General features: G+C 48.8%; 1 protein-coding gene across 3 annotated transcripts in view; it reads left to right on the top strand.

Moving 5' to 3' along the window:
* PKNOX1 (PBX/knotted 1 homeobox 1) overlaps window positions 1–19,161 on the top strand; it is a 123,299-nt gene that overhangs the window by 65,104 nt on the left and 39,034 nt on the right. For all 3 annotated transcript variants that reach the window (XM_083171432.1, XM_083171430.1, XM_083171431.1), the window contains one exon: window positions 13,424–13,552. In XM_083171432.1, coding sequence (XP_083027558.1) covers window positions 13,424–13,552 — 129 coding nt within the window. The remainder of the gene's footprint in view (window positions 1–13,423; window positions 13,553–19,161) is intronic.

Here is a 19,161-nt window from a genome sequence, read left to right as displayed (position 1 = left end):
TCCTCCCCCGACCTATCCCCATCACTCCTGTCCAAGGTCTCCGAATGCCTCACGGCCATCTCAGCCTGGATGACCCAACGCTTCCTGAAACTAAACATGGCTAAAACTGAACTTCTAATCTTCCATCCCATGAACATCCCCTCTTCTCCCACTATCTCCATCAGCATTGGTGAAACCGAGATCACCTCCACCGACCAAACGCGCTGCCTCGGTGTCATCATTGACTCCTCCCTCTCTTTCACTCCCCACATTCGTGCTCTCTCACAGTCTTGCCGCTTTCACCTCCGCAACATCTCGCGCATCAGACCATTCCTCTCCACTGATTCTCATTCACTCTCTTGTCATCTCCCGCCTTAACTACTGCAACATCCTTCTCTCTGGTCTACCTCTCACCCGCCTCGCACCTCTCCAATCCATTCTTAACGCTGCTGCTAGGCTCATCTTCCTCTCCCGCCGCTCTACCTCCGCCTCCTCCCTCTGTCTATCTCTTCACTGGCTCCCCATTCCTTTCCGAGTTCTCTTTAAACTCCTCACCACCACCTACAAGGCTCTCTCCTCCTCCACCGCTCCTTACCTCTCTTCACTGATCTCTATCCACACTCCCTCCCGTCCTCTTCGCTCCATCGCTGACCGCCGACTGACCTCTCACCTAATCACCTCCTCCCACTCCCGTGTCCAAGACTTCTCTCGCGCTGCCCCCCTGCACTGGAACAACCTCCCGCCACCCATCAGGCTTTCTGATTCCCTTACCTCCTTCAAGCGCTCCCTCAAAACCCACTTTTTTCGACTAGCCTATCCCTCCTCCTAACCTCTTTTGATCCACCTATCCTGCCTTCCTTCCCCTCCGTTCCTACTTATCCTGTTGTTTTTCGTTCGTCCACCCACCTATTTTTAGTATGTTAACTCTTATGAGTAGGGTCCTCCTGCCTCACGTACTCACCCTACCTCTTTACCTCAACTGTCCTCCTGTCCTGTTCTTCCCTTCCTCTACTTCATCTTCAGTCTCCTCGACAATTTTGACACCTACTTCTGAACTGATGCTGATTTTATTTCTACCAGCTATACCCCTATTTATACTGTATTTTTCAACACACCCTGTACGTTAACTTGTCATTTGTTTTTTGTTTGCTATGTACGGCGCTGCAGACACTTTGCGGCGCCTTATAAATAAATTTACTACTACTACTACCAGGTTCCTTATTCCACCTTTTTCATTCCACTCTCTTAATGCCTACCACCTTGTTTGTACCACCCTCTCAATACCTACCACATTCCTTGTTCTATCCTCTCAGTGCCTACCACCTTCCTTGTTCCATACTCTCAGTGCCTAACACCTTTCTCATTTTAACCTCTGCGCCTTCCTTTTTACACTCTCTCAGTGCCTACCACCTTCCTTTCTTATCCCCTTTTAATACCTACCACCTTCCTTATTCTACCCTCTCAGTGCCTACCACCTTCCATGTTCCACCCTTGTACTGCACGCCACCTTCCTCATTCTTATTGTAGTTCACTCTTACAGGCAAATACCTTCTTAGCTGGCCAAAACCATGTGCACTGCAGGGGGGCAGATGTAACATGTGCAGAGAGAATTAGATTTGGGTGAGTTATTTTGTTTCTGTGCAGGGAAAATACTGACTGCTTTATTTTTACACTGCGATATTGATCTCACTTTGAAGAAAAACCCCTCGCAAATCTAATTCTCTCTGCACATGTTACATCTGCCCCACCTGCAGTGCACATGGTTTTGTCCGGCTAAGAAGGAATTTGCCTCTAAGAGTGAACTAGAATAAGGCCCTCAGTGCCTACCACCTCCCTTTCTTATCCCCTTTTAATACCTACTACCTTCCTTATTCTACCCTCTCAGTGCCTACCACCTTCCTCATTCCACCCTCCCAGTGCCTACCACCTTCCTCATTCCACAGTCTCAGTGCCTACCACCTTCCTCATTCCACCCTCTCAGTGCCTAGCACCTTCCTCATTCCACCCTCTCAGTGCCTACCACCTTCCTCATTCCACCCTCTCAGTGCCTATCACCTTCCTCATTCCACCCTCTCAGTGCCTACTACCTTCCTCATTCCACCCTCTCAGTGCCTACCACCTTCCTCATTCCACCCTCTCAGTGCCTACCACCTTCCTCATTCCACAGTCTCAGTGCCTACCACCTTCCTCATTCCACCCTCTCAGTGCCTACCACCTTCCTCATTACACCCTCTCAGTGCCTACCACCTTCCTCATTCCACCTTCTCAGTGCCTAGCACCTTCCTCATTCCACCCTCTCAGTGCCTACCACCTTCCTCATTCCACCCTCTCAGTGCCTATCACCTTTCTCATTCCACCCTCTCAGTGCCTACTACATTCCTTATTCTACCCTCTCAGTGCCTACCACCTTCCTCATTCCACCCTCTCAGTGCCTACCACCTTCCTCATTCCACCCTCTCAGTGCCTACCACCTTCCTCATTTCACCCTCTCAGTGCCTACCACCTTCCTCATTCCACCTTCTCAGTGCCTAGCACCTTCCTCATTCTACCCTCTCAGTGCCTACCACCTTCCTCATTCCACCCTCTCAGTGCCAATCAACTTCCTCATTCCACCCTCTCAGTGCCTATCACCTTCCTCATTCCACCTTCTCAGTGCCTAGCACCTTCCTCATTCCACCCTCTCAGTGCCTTCCACCTTCCTCATTCCACCCTCTCAGTGTCTATCACCTTCCTCATTCCACCCTCTCAGTGCCTAGCACCTTCCTCATTCCACCCTCTCAGTGTCTATCACCTTCCTCATTCCACCCTCTCAGTGCCTAGCACCTTCCTCATTCCACCCTCTCAGTGCCTACCACCTTCCTTATTCCACCCTCTCAGTGCCTATCACCTTCCTCATTCACCCTCTCAGTGCCTACCAGCTTCCTTATTCCACCCTCTCAGTGCCTATCACCTTCCTCATTCCACCCTCTCAGTGCCTACCAGCTTCCTCATTCCACCCTCTCAGTGCCTACCAGCTTCCTCATTCCACCCTCTCAGTGCCTACCACCTTCCTCATTCCACCCTCTCAGTGCCTACCACCTTCCTCATTCCACCCTCTCAGTGCCTACCACCTTCCTCATTCCACCTTCTCAGTGCCTAGCACCTTCCTCATTCTACCCTCTCAGTGCCTACCACCTTCCTCATTCCACCCTCTCAGTGCCTACCACCTTCCTCATTCCACCTTCTCAGTGCCTACCACCTTCCTCATTCCACCCTCTCAGTGCCTATCAACTTCCTCATTCCACCCTCTCAGTGCCTATCACCTTCCTCATTCCACCCTCTCAGTGCCTAGCACCTTCCTCATTCCACCCTCTCAGTGCCTTCCACCTTCCTCATTCCACCCTCTCAGTGCCTACCACCTTCCTCATTCCACCCTCTCAGTGCCTACCACCTTCCTCATTCCACCCTCTCAGTGCCTTCCACCTTCCTCATTCCACCCTCTCAGTGCCTACTACCTTCCTTATTCTACCCTCTCAGTGCCTACCACCTTCCTCATTCCACCCTCTCAGTGCCTACCACCTTCCTCATTCCACCCTCTCAGTGCCTACCACCTTCCTCATTCCACCTTCTCAGTGCCTAGCACCTTCCTCATTCCACCCTCTCAGTGTCTATCACCTTCCTCATTCCACCCTCTCAGTGCCTAGCACCTTCCTCATTCCACCCTCTCAGTGCCTAGCACCTTCCTCATTCCACCCTCTCAGTGCCTACCACCTTCCTCATTCCACCCTCTCAGTGCCTAGCACCTTCCTCATTCCACCCTCTCAGTGCCTACCAGCTTCCTCATTCCACCCTCTCAGTGCCTATCACCTTCCTCATTCCACCCTCTCAGTGCCTACCAGCTTCCTCATTCCACCCTCTCAGTGCCTAGCACCTTCCTCATTCCACCCTCTCAGTGCCTACCACCTTCCTTATTCCACCCTCTCAGTGCCTATCACCTTCCTCATTCCACCCTCTCAGTGCCTAGCACCTTCCTCATTCCACCCTCTCAGTGCCTACCACCTTCCTCATTCCACCCTCTCAGTGCCTAGCACCTTCCTCATTCCACCCTCTCAGTGCCTACCACCTTTCTCATTCCACCCTCTCAGTGCTTATCACCTTCCTCATTCCACCCTCTCAGTGCGTAGCACCTTCCTCATTCCACCCTCTCAGTGCCTACCACCTTTCTCAATCCACCCTCTCAGTGTGTAGCACCTTCCTCATTCCACCCTCTCAGTGCCTATCACCTTTCTCATTCCACCCTCTCAGTGCCTATCACCTTCCTCATTCCACCCTCTCAGTGCCTATCACCTTCCTCATTCCACCCTCTCAGTGCCTACCACCTTCCTCATTCCACCCTCTCAGTGCCTATCACCGTCCTCATTCCACCCTCTCAGTGCCTAGCACCTTCCTCATTCCACCCTCTCAGTGCCTATCACCGTCCTCATTCCACCCTCTCAGTGCCTACCACCTCCCTTTCTTATCCCCTTTTAATACCTACTACCTTCCTTATTCTACCCTCTCAGTGCCTACCACCTTTCTCAATCCACCCTCTCAGTGCGTAGCACCTTCCTCATTCCACCCTCTCAGTGCCTATCACCTTCCTCATTCCACCCTCTCAGTGCCTATCACCTTCCTCATTCCACCCTCTCAGTGCCTACCACCTTCCTCATTCCACCCTCTCAGTGCCTACCACCTTCCTCATTCCACCCTCTCAGTGCCTATCACCGTCCTCATTCCACCCTCTCAATGCCTAGCACATTCCTCATTCCACCCTCTCAGTGCCTATCACCTTCCTCATTCCACCCTCTCAGTGCCTATCACCTTCCTCATTCCACCCTCTCAGTGCCTATCACCTTCCTCATGCCACCCTCTCAGTGCCTAGCACCTTCCCTATTCCACCCTCTCAGTGCCTACCAGCTTCCTCATTCCACCCTCTCAGTGCCTAGCACCTTCCTCATTCCACCCTCTCAGTGCCTATCACCTTCCTCATTCCACCCTCTCAGTGCCTATCACCTTCCTCATTCCACCCTCTCAGTGCCTATCACCTTCCTCATTCCACCCTCAGTGCCTAGCACCTTCCTCATTCCACCCTCAGTGCCTATCACCTTCCTCATTCCACCCTCTCATTGCCTAGCACCTTCCTCATTCCACCCTCTCAGTGCCTACCACCTTCCTCATTCCACCCTCTCAGTGCCTACCACCTTCCTTATTCTACCCTCTTAGTGCCTACCACCTTCCTCATTCCACCCTCTCAGTGCCTACCACCTTCCTCATTCCACCCTCTCAGTGCCTACCACCTTCCTTATTCTACCCTCTCAGTGCATGCCATTTCTCATTCCACCCTCTCAGTGCCTACCACCTCCCTTTCTTATCCCCTTGTAATACCTAATAACAGCATCCCAGGGCAGCGATTGAGCGCCAGGTTAATCCAGAAATAATATCCCCTTTCTCATCTATATTATCAGTATACAAGCTGATGTATGTAATGATTAACTGCTTTTTCAGCCTCATGCCGTCTATGTAATCTATATTTGGTGCAAATACAGACTAAAATCAAGCCGTTAAACTATATTTTCATTACTCCTGATACACTCTGCACATAAGAGTCCCAGCTGCCCCTGCCCCTTCCCTCATAGGCACCCCTGCCCCTCCCCCATATGTGCCCTTCCCCCAATAAGTGCCCCATCCCTCCCCCCATAGGCGTCCCTGTCCCTCCTCCCATAGGCGCCCTTTCCCCTCCCCCATAGGCACCCGCCCCTGCCCCTCCCCCCATAGACACCCGCCCCTCACATACATGTCCCAGTACATGGGGAACCATGTCCTTATACCGGTAACACATGTAATGCAGGAACGTCCGGTAATCAGGCTGTCCCACCAATCACACACATGTCCCAGTGCATGGGGAACCATGTCCTTATACCGGTGATACATGTAATGCAGGAACGTACAGTAATCAGGCTGTCCTACCAATCACACACATGTCCCAGTGCATGGGGAACCGTGTCCTTATACCGGTGATACATGTAATGCAGGAACGTACAGTAATCAGGCTGTCCTACCAATCACACACATGTCCCAGTGCATGGGGAACCGTGTCCTTATACCGGTGATACATGTAATGCAGGAACGTACAGTAATCAGGCTGTCCCACCAATCACACACATGTCCCAGTGCATGGGGAACCATGTCCTTATACCGGTGATACATGTAATGCAGGAACGTCCAGTAATCAGGCTGTCCTACCAATCACACACATGTCCCAGTGCATGGGGAACCATGTCCTTATACCGGTGATACATGTAATGCAGGAACGTACAGTAATCAGACTGTCCCACCAATCACACGTGTCCCAGTGCATGGGGAACCATGTCCTTATTCCGGTGCTACATGTAATGCAGGAACGTCCGGTAATCAGGCTGTCCTACCAATCACACACATGTCCCAGTGCATGGGGAACCGTGTCCTTATACCGGTGATACATGTAATGCAGGAACGTCCAGTAATCAGGCTGTCCTACCAATCACACACATGTCCCAGTGCATGGGGAACCGTGTCCTTATACCGGTGATACATGTAATGCAGGAACGTACAGTAATCAGGCTGTCCCACCAATCACACACATGTCCCAGTGCATGGGGAACCATGTCCTTATACCGGTGATACATGTAATGCAGGGACGTCCAGTAATCAGACTGTCCTACCAATCACACACATGTCCCAGTGCATGGGGAACCGTGTCCTTATACCGGTGATACATGTAATGCAGGAAAGTACAGTAAGCAGACTGTCCTACCAATCACACACATGTCCCAGTGCATGGGGAACCATGTCCTTATACCGGTGATACATGTAATGCAGGAACGTACAGTAAGCAGACTGTCCTACCAATCACATGCATGTCCCAGTGCATGGGGAACCGTGTCCTTATACCGGTGATACATGTAATGCAGGAACGTACAGTAATCAGGCTGTCCCACCAATCACACACGTGTCCCAGTGCATGGGGAACCGTGTCCTTATACCGGTGATACATGTAATGCAGGAACGTCCGGTAATCAGGCTGTCCCACCAATCACACACATGTCCCAGTGCATGGGGAACCATGTCCTTATACCGGTGATACATGTAATGCAGGGACGTCCAGTAATCAGACTGTCCTACCAATCACACACATGTCCCAGTGCATGGGGAACCATGTCCTTATACCGGTGATACATGTAATGCAGGGACGTCCAGTAATCAGACTGTCCTACCAATCACACACATGTCCCAGTGCATGGGGAACCGTGTCCTTATACCGGTGATACATGTACAGCAGGAACGTCCAGTAATCAGGCTGTCCCACCAATCACACACATGTCCCAGTGCATGGGGAACCATGTCCTTACACCGGTGATACATGTAATGCAGGAACGTCCAGTAATCAGGCTGTCCCACCAATCACACACATGTCCCAGTGCATGGGGAACCATGTCCTTATACCGGTGATACATGTAATGCAGGGACGTCCAGTAATCAGACTGTCCTACCAATCACACACATGTCCCAGTGCATGGGGAACCGTGTCCTTATACCGGTGATACATGTAAAGCAGGAACGTCCAGTAATCAGGCTGTCCCACCAATCACACACATGTCCCAGTGCATGGGGAACCGTGTCCTTATACCGGTGATACATGTAAAGCAGGAACGTCCAGTAATCAGGCTGTCCCACCAATCACACACATGTCCCAGTGCATGGGGAACCGTGTCCTTATACCGGTGATACATGTAATGCAGGAACGTACAGTAATCAGGCTGTCCCACCAATCACACACATGTCCCAGTGCATGGGGAACCATGTCCTTATACCGGTGATACATGTAATGCAGGAACGTCCAGTAATCAGGCTGTCCTACCAATCACACACATGTCCCAGTGCATGGGGAACCATGTCCTTATACCGGTGATACATGTAATGCAGGAACGTACAGTAATCAGACTGTCCCACCAATCACACGTGTCCCAGTGCATGGGGAACCATGTCCTTATTCCGGTGCTACATGTAATGCAGGAACGTCCGGTAATCAGGCTGTCCCACCAATCACACACATGTCCCAGTGCATGGGGAACCGTGTCCTTATACCGGTGATACATGTAATGCAGGAACGTCCGGTAATCAGGCTGTCCTACAAATCACACACATGTCCCAGTGCATGGGGAACCTTGTCCTTATACCGGTGATACATGTAATGCAGGAACGTCCAGTAATCAGGCTGTCCCACCAATCACACACGTGTCCCAGTGCATGGGGAACCATGTCCTTATACCGGTGATACATGTAATGCAGGAACGTCCAGTAATCAGGCTGTCCCACCAATCACACACATGTCCCAGTGCATGGGGAACCGTGTCCTTATACCGGTGATACATGTAATGCAGGAACGTCCAGTAATCAGGCTGTCCCACCAATCACACACGTGTTCCAGTGCATGGGGAACCTTGTCCTTATACTGGTGATACATGTAATGCAGGAACGTACAGTAATCAGGCTGTCCTACCAATCACACACATGTCCCAGTGCATGGGGAACCGTGTCCTTATACCGGTGATACATGTAATGCAGGAACGTCCAGTAATCAGGCTGTCCTACCAATCACACACATGTCCCAGTGCATGGGGAACCGTGTCCTTATACCGGTGATACATGTAAAGCAGGAACGTCCAGTAATCAGGCTGTCCCACCAATCACACACATGTCCCAGTGCATGGGGAACCGTGTCCTTATACCGGTGATACATGTGATGCAGGAACGTACAGTAATCAGACTGTCCCACCAATCACACACATGTCCCAGTGCATGGGGAACCGTGTCCTTATACCGGTGATACATGTAATGCAGGAACGTCCGGTAATCAGGCTGTCCTACCAATCACACACATGACCTAGTGCATGGGGAACCGTGTCCTTATACCGGTGATACATGTAATGCAGGGACGTCCAGTAATCAGGCTGTCCCACCAATCACACACATGTCCCAGTGCATGGGGAACCGTGTCCTTATACCGGTGATACATGTAATGCAGGAACGTCCAGTAATCAGGCTGTCCCACCAATCACACACGTGTCCCAGTGCATGGGGAACCATGTCCTTATACCGGTGATACATGTAATGCAGGAACGTCCAGTAATCAGGCTGTCCCACCAATCACACACGTGTTCCAGTGCATGGGGAACCTTGTCCTTATACCGGTGATACATGTAATGCAGGAACGTCCAGTAATCAGGCTGTCCTACCAATCACACACATGTCCCAGTGCATGGGGAACCGTGTCCTTATACCCGTGATACATGTAATGCAGGAACGTACAGTAATCAGGCTGTCCCACCAATCACACACGTGTTCCAGTGCATGGGGAACCTTGTCCTTATACCGGTGATACATGTAATGCAGGGACGTCCAGTAATCAGGCTGTCCCACCAATCACACACGTGTCCCAGTGCATGGGGAACCATGTCCTTATACCGGTGATACATGTAATGCAGGGACGTCCAGTAATCAGGCTGTCCTACCAATCACACACGTGTTCCAGTGCATGGGGAACCTTGTCCTTATACCGGTGATACATGTAATGCAGGAACGTACAGTAATCAGGCTGTCCCACCAATCACACACATGTCCCAGTGCATGGGGAACCGTGTCCTTATACCGGTGATACATGTAATGCAGGAACGTCCGGTAATCAGGCTGTCCCACCAATCACACACGTGTCCCAGTGCATGGGGAACCATGTCCTTATACCGGTGATACATGTAATGCAGGAACGTCCAGTAATCAGGCTGTCCCACCAATCACACACATGTCCCAGTGCATGGGGAACCGTGTCCTTATACCGGTGATACATGTAATGCAGGAACGTACAGTAATCAGGCTGTCCTACCAATCACATGCATGTCCCAGTGCATGGGGAACCGTGTCCTTATACTGGTGATACATGTAATGCAGGAACGTACAGTAATCAGGCTGTCCTACCAATCACATGCATGTCCCAGTGCATGGGGAACCGTGTCCTTATACCGGTGATACATGTAATGCAGGGACGTCCAGTAATCAGACTGTCCTACCAATCACACACATGTCCCAGTGCATGGGGAACCGTGTCCTTATACCGGTGATACATGTAATGCAGGAACGTACAGTAATCAGGCTGTCCCACCAATCACACACATGTCCCAGTGCATGGGGAACCGTGTCCTTATACCGGTGATACATGTAATGCAGGGACGTCCAGTAATCAGGCTGTCCCACCAATCACACACATGTCCTAGTGCATGGGGAACCGTGTCCTTAAACCGGTGATAAATGTAATGCAGGAACGTCCAGTAATAAGGCTGTCCTACCAATCACACACATGTCCCAGTGCATGGGGAACCGTGTCCTTATACCGGTGATACATGTAATGCAGGAACGTCCAGTAATCAGACTGTCCCACCAGTCACACACGTGTCCCAGTGCATGGGGAACCGTGTCCTTATACCGGTGATACATGTAATGCAGGAACGTCCAGTAATCAGGCTGTCCCACCAATCACACACATGTCCCAGTGCATGGGGAACCGTGTCCTTATACCGGTGATACATGTAATGCAGGAACGTCCAGTAATCAGACTGTCCCACCAGTCACACACGTGTCCCAGTGCATGGGGAACCATGTCCTTATACCAGTGATACATGTAATGCAGGAACGTACAGTAAGCAGACTGTCCTACCAATCACATGCATGTCCCAGTGCATGGGGAACCGTGTCCTTATACCGGTGATACATGTAATGCAGGAACGTACAGTAATCAGGCTGTCCCACCAGTCACACACGTGTCCCAGTGCATGGGGAACCATGTCCTTATACCAGTGATACATGTAATGCAGGAACGTACAGTAAGCAGACTGTCCTACCAATCACATGCATGTCCCAGTGCATGGGGAACCGTGTCCTTATACCGGTGATACATGTAATGCAGGAACGTACAGTAATCAGACTGTCCTACCAATCACACACATGTCCCAGTGCATGGGGAACCATGTCCTTATACCGGTGATACATGTAATGCAGGAACGTACAGTAATCAGACTGTCCCACCAATCACACACGTGTCCCAGTGCATGGGGAACCATGTCCTTATACCGGTGATACATGTAATGCAGGAACGTCCGGTAATCAGGCTGTCCTACCAATCACACACATGTCCTAGTGCATGGGGAACCTTGTCCTTATACCGGTGATACATGTAATGCAGGAACGTACAGTAATCAGGCTGTCCCACCAATCACACACGTGTCCCAGTGCATGGGGAACCATGTCCTTATACCGGTGATACATGTAATGCAGGAACGTACAGTAATCAGGCTGTCCCACCAATCACACACGTGTCCTAGTGCATGGGGAACCATGTCCTTATACCGGTGATACATGTAATGCAGGAACGTCCAGTAATCAGACTGTCCTACCAATCACACACATGTCCCAGTGCATGGGGAACCATGTCCTTATACCGGTGATACATGTAATGCAGGAACGTACAGTAATCAGGCTGTCCTACCAATCACACACATGTCCCAGTGCATGGGGAACCATGTCCTTATACCGGTGATACATGTAATGCAGGAACGTACAGTAATCAGACTGTCCCACCAATCACACACGTGTCCCAGTGCATGGGGAACCATGTCCTTATACCGGTGATACATGTAATGCAGGAACGTCCGGTAATCAGGCTGTCCTACCAATCACACACATGTCCTAGTGCATGGGGAACCTTGTCCTTATACCGGTGATACATGTAATGCAGGAACGTACAGTAATCAGACTGTCCTACCAATCACACACATGTCCCAGTGCATGGGGAACCATGTCCTTATACCGGTGATACATGTAATGCAGGAACGTACAGTAATCAGGCTGTCCTACCAATCACACACATGTCCCAGTGCATGGGGAACCATGTCCTTATACCGCTGATACATGTAATGCAGGAACATCCAGTAATCAGGCTGTCCTACCAATCACACACATGTCCCAGTGCATGGGGAACCGTGTCCTTATACCGGTGATACATGTAATGCAGGAACGTCCGGTAATCAGGCTGTCCCACCAATCACACACATGTCCCAGTGCATGGGAAGCAGTGTCCTTATACCGGTGATACATGTAATGCAGGAACGTCCAGTAATCAGGCTGTCCCACCAATCACACACATGTCCCAGTGCATGGGGAACTATGTCCTTATACCGGTGATACATGTAATGCAGGAACGTACAGTAATCAGTCTGTCCTACCAATCACACACATGTCCCAGTGCATGGGGAACCGTGTCCTTATACCGGTGATACATGTAATGCAGGAACGTACAGTAATCAGGCTGTCCTACCAATCACACACATGTTCCAGTGCATGGGGAACCGTGTCCTTATACCGGTGATACATGTAATGCAGGAACGTCCAGTAATCAGGCTGTCCCACCAATCACACACATGTCCCAGTGCATGGGGAACTATGTCCTTATACCGGTGATACATGTAATGCAGGAACGTACAGTAATCAGTCTGTCCTACCAATCACACACATGTCCCAGTGCATGGGGAACCGTGTCCTTATACCGGTGATACATGTAATGCAGGAACGTACAGTAATCAGGCTGTCCTACCAATCACACACATGTCCCAGTGCATGGGGAACCATGTCCTTATACCGGTGATACGTGTAATGCAGGAACGTCCGGTAATCAGGCTGTCCCACCAATCACACACATGTCCCAGTGCATGGGGAACTATGTCCTTATACCGGTGATACATGTAATGCAGGAACGTACAGTAATCAGGCTGTCCTACCAATCACACACATGTCCCAGTGCATGGGGAACCGTGTCCTTATACCGGTGATACATGTAATGCAGGAACGTCCGGTAATCAGGCTGTCCTACCAATCACACACATGTCCCAGTGCATGGGGAACCATGTCCTTATACCGGTGATACATGTAATGCAGGAACGTCCAGTAATCAGGCTGTCCTACCAATCACACACATGTCCCAGTGCATGGGGAACCGTGTCCTTATACCGGTGATACATGTAATGCAGGAACGTCCAGTAATCAGGCTGTCCTACCAATCACACACATGTCCCAGTGCATGGGGAACCGTGTCCTTATACCGGTGATACATGTAATGCAGGAACATCCAGTAATCAGACTGTCCCACCAATTACACGTGTCCCAGTGCATGGGGAACCATGTCCTTATTCCGGTGCTACATGTAATGCAGGAACGTCCAGTAATCAGACTGTCCCACCAATCACACGTGTCCCAGTGCATGGGAAGCAGTGTCCTTATACCGGTGCTACAATTACTGCAGGATGTCCCTGTTCTTACCCTCTGTCCTCTTCTCCCTCTGCAGTTACAATTACAGCTGAGTCAGGATCTGGGTCTCCTACACTCAGATGATGGCTCTGGGAAGAACAAGCGAGGGGTGCTCCCAAAGCAGGCCACCAATGTCATGAGATCCTGGCTCTTCCAGCACATTGGGGTGAGTACTTTCCAATATCCCTTCTCTCGCTGATTCCAGCCACTCGTGTGTAATCACTACCAGCAGGAACCTCACACAAGCGTCCTAGGATGAGGTGCGACCACACGGACACAGGGGAAGCCTCTGCTGCAGATGGGCACTTACCCCCTACAGTCCTTCACCAGTCTGATTCTATATTAATCTGTATATAGAAATACATTTGTGCACATCATTATAAGAATCAGTACTCAGCTACCAGATCAGAGGTATCTGTCCGTGACCACACATAGGTCAGTCATTGCATATATTCTGTACGAGGGGTCTGGGTCAGAGATGGACACCAAGTCGATGTTTCATGGATCTGAACGATTATCAGTGCACCTGTACATAATAAGGACGCCTCTGCAAGAGATTGACAGGAACTGACCATTTGGGGGTGTCATCACACTGTTAGCAGGGACCTACCCAAGCAGTTGATGTATGCACTTTTTGGTGTAGGCTGCATAACACCTTACAGGCAACAGGGACTCACAGGAAGCAGCAGGGCAATCAGAGAACTGGATCAAAGATGGTTCCAAAGTGTTTCCCATACAAAGGGTCCAAGCAACGGACAAGTCTCAGGGTGTTAGGAACCAAGTTTCCCGTTACTGCCCTCCTGGGTATAGTGGTCAAAGTGGGACCTCGGGTCGCTGCTTAGCGCTCACAGGCTTCCGGGTGTGGCTGGGACGCAGGTGGAGTTAAGCATGTGACATCACCCACACTATGGTCAGCTGATTGGAGGGCACTTTAAATTCTGGCTCAGCAATACCGATGATACTTGTTATAGGTGTTCTTACATAGTCCCCGGTCTCTGTTATTATATTCTATCCTGTGCATTGCGGCACTTGTGCATATTATTAGTGTTATTATAGTCTATCCTGTGCATTGCGGCACTTGTGCATATTATTAGTGTTATTATAGTCTATCCTGTGCATTGCGGCACTTGTGCATATTAATAGTGTTATTATAGTCTATCCTGTGCATTGCGGCACTTGTGCATATTATTAGTGTTATTATAGTCTATCCTGTGCATTGCGGCACTTCTGCATATTATTAGTGTTATTATAGTCTATCCTGTACATTGTTGCACTTATGCATATTATTAGTGTTATAGTCTATCCTGTGCATTGCGGCACTTGTGCATATTATTAGTGTTATTATAGTCTATCCTGTGCATTGCTGCACTTGTGCATTTTATTAGTGTTATTATAGTCTATCCTGGGCATTGTTGTATTTGTGCATATTATTAGTGTTACTATAGTCTATCCTGTGCATTGCAGCACTTGTGCATATTATTAGTGTTATTATAGTCTATCCTGTACATTGTTGCACTTATGCATATTATTAGTGTTATTATAGTCTATCCTGTGCATTGCGGCACTTGTGCCTATTATTAGTGTTATTATAGTCTATCCTGGGCATTGCGGCACTTGTGCATATTATTAGTGTTATTATAGTCTATCCTGGGAATTGTTTTATTTGTGCATATTATTAGTGTTATTATAGTCTATCCTGTGCATTGCGGCACTTGTGCATTTTATTAGTGTTATTATAGTCTATCCTGGGCATTGTTGTATTTGTGCATATTGTTAGTGTTATTATAGTCTATCCTGTGCATTGCGGCACTTGTGCATATTATTAGTATTATTATAGTCTATCCTGTGCATTGCGGTACTTGTGCATATTATTAGTGTTATTATAGTCTATCCTGTGCATTGCGGCACTTGTGCATATTAGTGTTATTATAGTCTATCCCATGGGTCCTCAAATTGCGGCCCTCCAGATGTTGTGACACTACAAATCCCAGTATGCCTTGCCACAGTTTTGCTATGAGTGTAAAAACTGTGGCAAGGCATGCTGGGATTTGTAGTTTCACAACATCTGGAGGGCCGCAGTTTGAGGACCCATGGTCTATCCTGTGCATTGCGGCACTTGTGCATATTATTAGTGTTATTATAATCTATCCTGTTCATTGCAGCACTTGTGCATATTATTAGTGTTAACCCCTTCCCGACATTTGACGTACATTTACGTCATGGTCGGGATGTACTTCCCGAACATGGCATAAATGTACGTCATGGCTTTAAACTGTCCCCGCGTCTATAGACGCGGTGACAGTTTAAACATGTCTGCTGTCCCTGACAGCAGACATGTCCCTGCATGCCCAGGGGGGGCTGCGATGCCGCCCCCCCGTCGGCGATCGTTGTGATTGGCTGTTCAGTGTGAACAGCCATTCACAGCGTTTTCCTGTGTACCGGCGAATAACGTTCGCCGGTGACACAGGGATCGGTGGTGATTGGTGCTGTAAAGTACAGCACCAATCACCACGGGGTGTAAGGGTGACACTGGTGTCACCCCACCTCACCCCACCTGCCCCCAAAGGCCGTGATTGGTTCGTCGGACCGACGAACCAATCACAGCCATGGAGGGTGATTTAAACTAACGGTGACTGCACTGCAGACGCCATTCCGGTCTGGAATTGCGTGCAGTGCGGTCACCGTGCCTATCTGCCACGATATACTGACCTGATCCTTGCAAATACTTACCTGATCACTGCTTGTAGCGTTCCTGGATCTTGTTACTTCTTGTGACTTCCTGTGTTGTGCTGTGCTGTGTTGTGCTGCTGCAGTGTGATAGATTTATAGATAGAGAGATAGAGAGAGAGAGATAGAGAGAGATAGAGAGAGCTAGTGACAGAGAGTCCTATATTTTGTGCTGCTGCAGTGTGATAGAGTTATAGATAGAGAGATAGAGAGAGATAGAGAGATAGTGACAGATTGTGCTATATATTTTTTATATATATACAGCTGTACTGCGTGTGCAACTGACTGCTGCCCCCCCCTTTTGTGCTGATCAGTATAAATTAACTGATCAGCAACTTTTTGGGGGCGCAGGTTTTTTTTTTTATATATATATACCTGTCAGTGCTGCTGCTGCAGTGTCATAGAGTGATAGATAGTGAGAGATAGAGAGATAGTGATAGAAAGTGCTATATTTTGTGTCTGCTGCCCCCCTTTTGTGCACCCCCAGCAACTTTTTGGGGGTGCAGGGGTTATTTTTTATATATATAACTGTCAGTGCTGCTGCTGCAGTGTCATAGAGTGATAGATAGAGAGAGATAGAGAGAGATAGTGACAGAGAGTGATAGAGAGTGCTATATTTTGTGTCGGCTGCCCCCCTTTTGTGCACCCCCAGCAACTTTTTGGGGGTGCAGGGGTTATTTTTTATATATATATAACTGTCAGTGCTGCTGCTGCAGTGTCATAGAGTGATAGATAGTGAGAGATAGAGAGATAGAGAGAGATAGTGACAGAGAGTGATAGAGACTGCTATATTTTGTGTCTGCTGCCCCCCTTTTGTGCACCCCCAGCAACTTTTTGGGGGTGCAGGGGTTATTTTTTATATATATAACTGTCAGTGCTGCTGCTGCAGTGTCATAGAGTGATAGATAGAGAGAGATAGAGAGAGATAGTGACAGAGAGTGATAGAGAGTGCTATATTTTGTGTCTGCTGCCCCCCCCCTTTTGTGCTGATCACTATATCTGAGGTGATCAGCAACTTTTTGGGGGTGCAGAGTTTTTTTTTTTTTATATATACCTGTCAGTTGCTGCCAGTTGCACTGTCAGTTGCACCAAAGGTTGTGCACCTGCTGCCCCTCACTGGTAATCAGTGTCGCATCACTGATCACCTTTTTTTTTTTTTTGAGGGTGCTGTGGGGTCTTTTTTTAATTTTTTTTTTTTATCAAATTCCTATTGCCTTTGAGCGATGTTCAGTGACGGACGTTACTGACCAACATCTGTGCTCAATTTTTGGCGCAGGACCTTTTTTTTTTTTTTTCTGCACTACATACACACTACACACTACATACTACATTGAAATAAAGTTTGTACCCCCCCTACACTATACACGTGTTGAAACATTTCACTACCAGAAACACAAAAATAAAAATGGCATCCCAAATGTCATCCCAAATGTCATCCCAAATGTCATCCCAGTCATCCAGAAGAATGTATTCAGCGGAGGAGGCATATGCCATGCTTGCCTCTGACTCTGACACAGCCAGTGAGGCAAGCGGGGAATTTGAAGGATTCATCTTAAGCTCCTCTTCCTCCTCTAGTGATGAGGGACCCCCTCAAAGACGCCCCCGTAGAGCAGCTGAGACCCCCCCCCCCAATAATTGATCTCGTATGGACCCCACCACCAGACAATTTTGAGCCCCAGGTTCCTGAGTTTTTGGCCATCCCAGGAATCCAATTTGATTCCACAGGTCTCAGAGAAATTGACTTTTTCAAATTATTTTTCTCTGATGATTTTATAAATTTAATGGTGGACCAAACTAATTTATATGCCCAGCAGTTTATTGCTCAAAACCCCACGTCATCATTTGCTAGGTGGACCCCTGTAGATGCAGTAGAGATGATGACGTTTTGGGGTCTGGTGTTTCATATGGGCATAGTAAAAAAGCCAGAAATTAGGCAATATTGGAGTACAGATGTTCTGTACAGCACCCCACTTTACCGTATGGCCATGACCCGGACTCGTTTTGAGTTAATCCTTAAATTTTTGCATTACAACGATAATGCACAGTGCCCACCAAGAGATGATCCCACCTTTGACCGGCTATTCAAAGTCAGGCCGGTCATTGATCATTTCAGTGCCAAATTTGAAGAGATGTACATCCCAGATAAATTCATTTGCATAGACGAGTCCCTTATACATTTTAAAGGAAGGGTTAAATTCCGCCAGTACCTTCCCAGTAAGAGGGCAAGGTATGGCATAAAAATGTATAAGCTGTGTGAAAGCACCTCAGGGTACACTCACAGGTTTAGGGTATATGAAGGGAAGGATTCAAGAATTGAACCGCCAGAATGCCCCCCCTCCCTCGTAGGTGTTAGTGGAAAAATTGTCTGGGATTTAGTGCACCCCTTCCTGGATAAAGGTTATTACCTCTATGTGGATAACTTTTACACTAGCATCCCCCTGTTTAAGGCCCTTGGATCAAGAGGTACAGCAGCTTGCGGTACTGTGCGCAAGAACCAAAGAGGCCTCCCAAAAACGCACATTGCCCAAGTAATGAGAAGGGGTGAAAGCAGGGGAATATGCACCGAAAATATGTTGTTGGTCAAATATAAGGACAAGAGGGATGTCCTTATACTGACAACAATTCACGGAGACAGTACCACCTCCGTCCCTGTACGAGGTACCAGTACCCACACCTCAAAACCTAATTGTATCCTGGATTACAATAGGTACATGGGCGGAGTGGATCTTTCAGATCAGGTACTGAAGCCGTACAGTGCCCTGCGGAAAACAAAAATCTGGTACAAGAAGCTGGCCGTGTATATCATCCAGATGGCACTGTATAACGCTTACGTGCTATTCCGTTCTACCAGCCAGAGGGGGACATTTATGCACTTTCAAGAGGAAGTCATAAAGGGCCTAATATTTGGGAACCAGCAGGCAGAGGGCCCCAGTACTTCTAGTACTGGCCCCCGTATTGTACCAGGGCAGCATTTTCCTGATGAAATCCCCTCCACTGGAAAAAAGGGCAGGACACAAAAAAGGTGCAAAGTTTGCTATAAAAAGGGAA

The sequence above is a fragment of the Crinia signifera genome, chromosome 2, assembly GCF_055691185.1.
Source record: "Crinia signifera chromosome 2, ASM5569118v1, whole genome shotgun sequence".
Lineage (NCBI taxonomy): Eukaryota > Metazoa > Chordata > Amphibia > Anura > Myobatrachidae > Crinia > Crinia signifera.
This window is presented reverse-complemented; position numbering and strand designations above follow the sequence as displayed.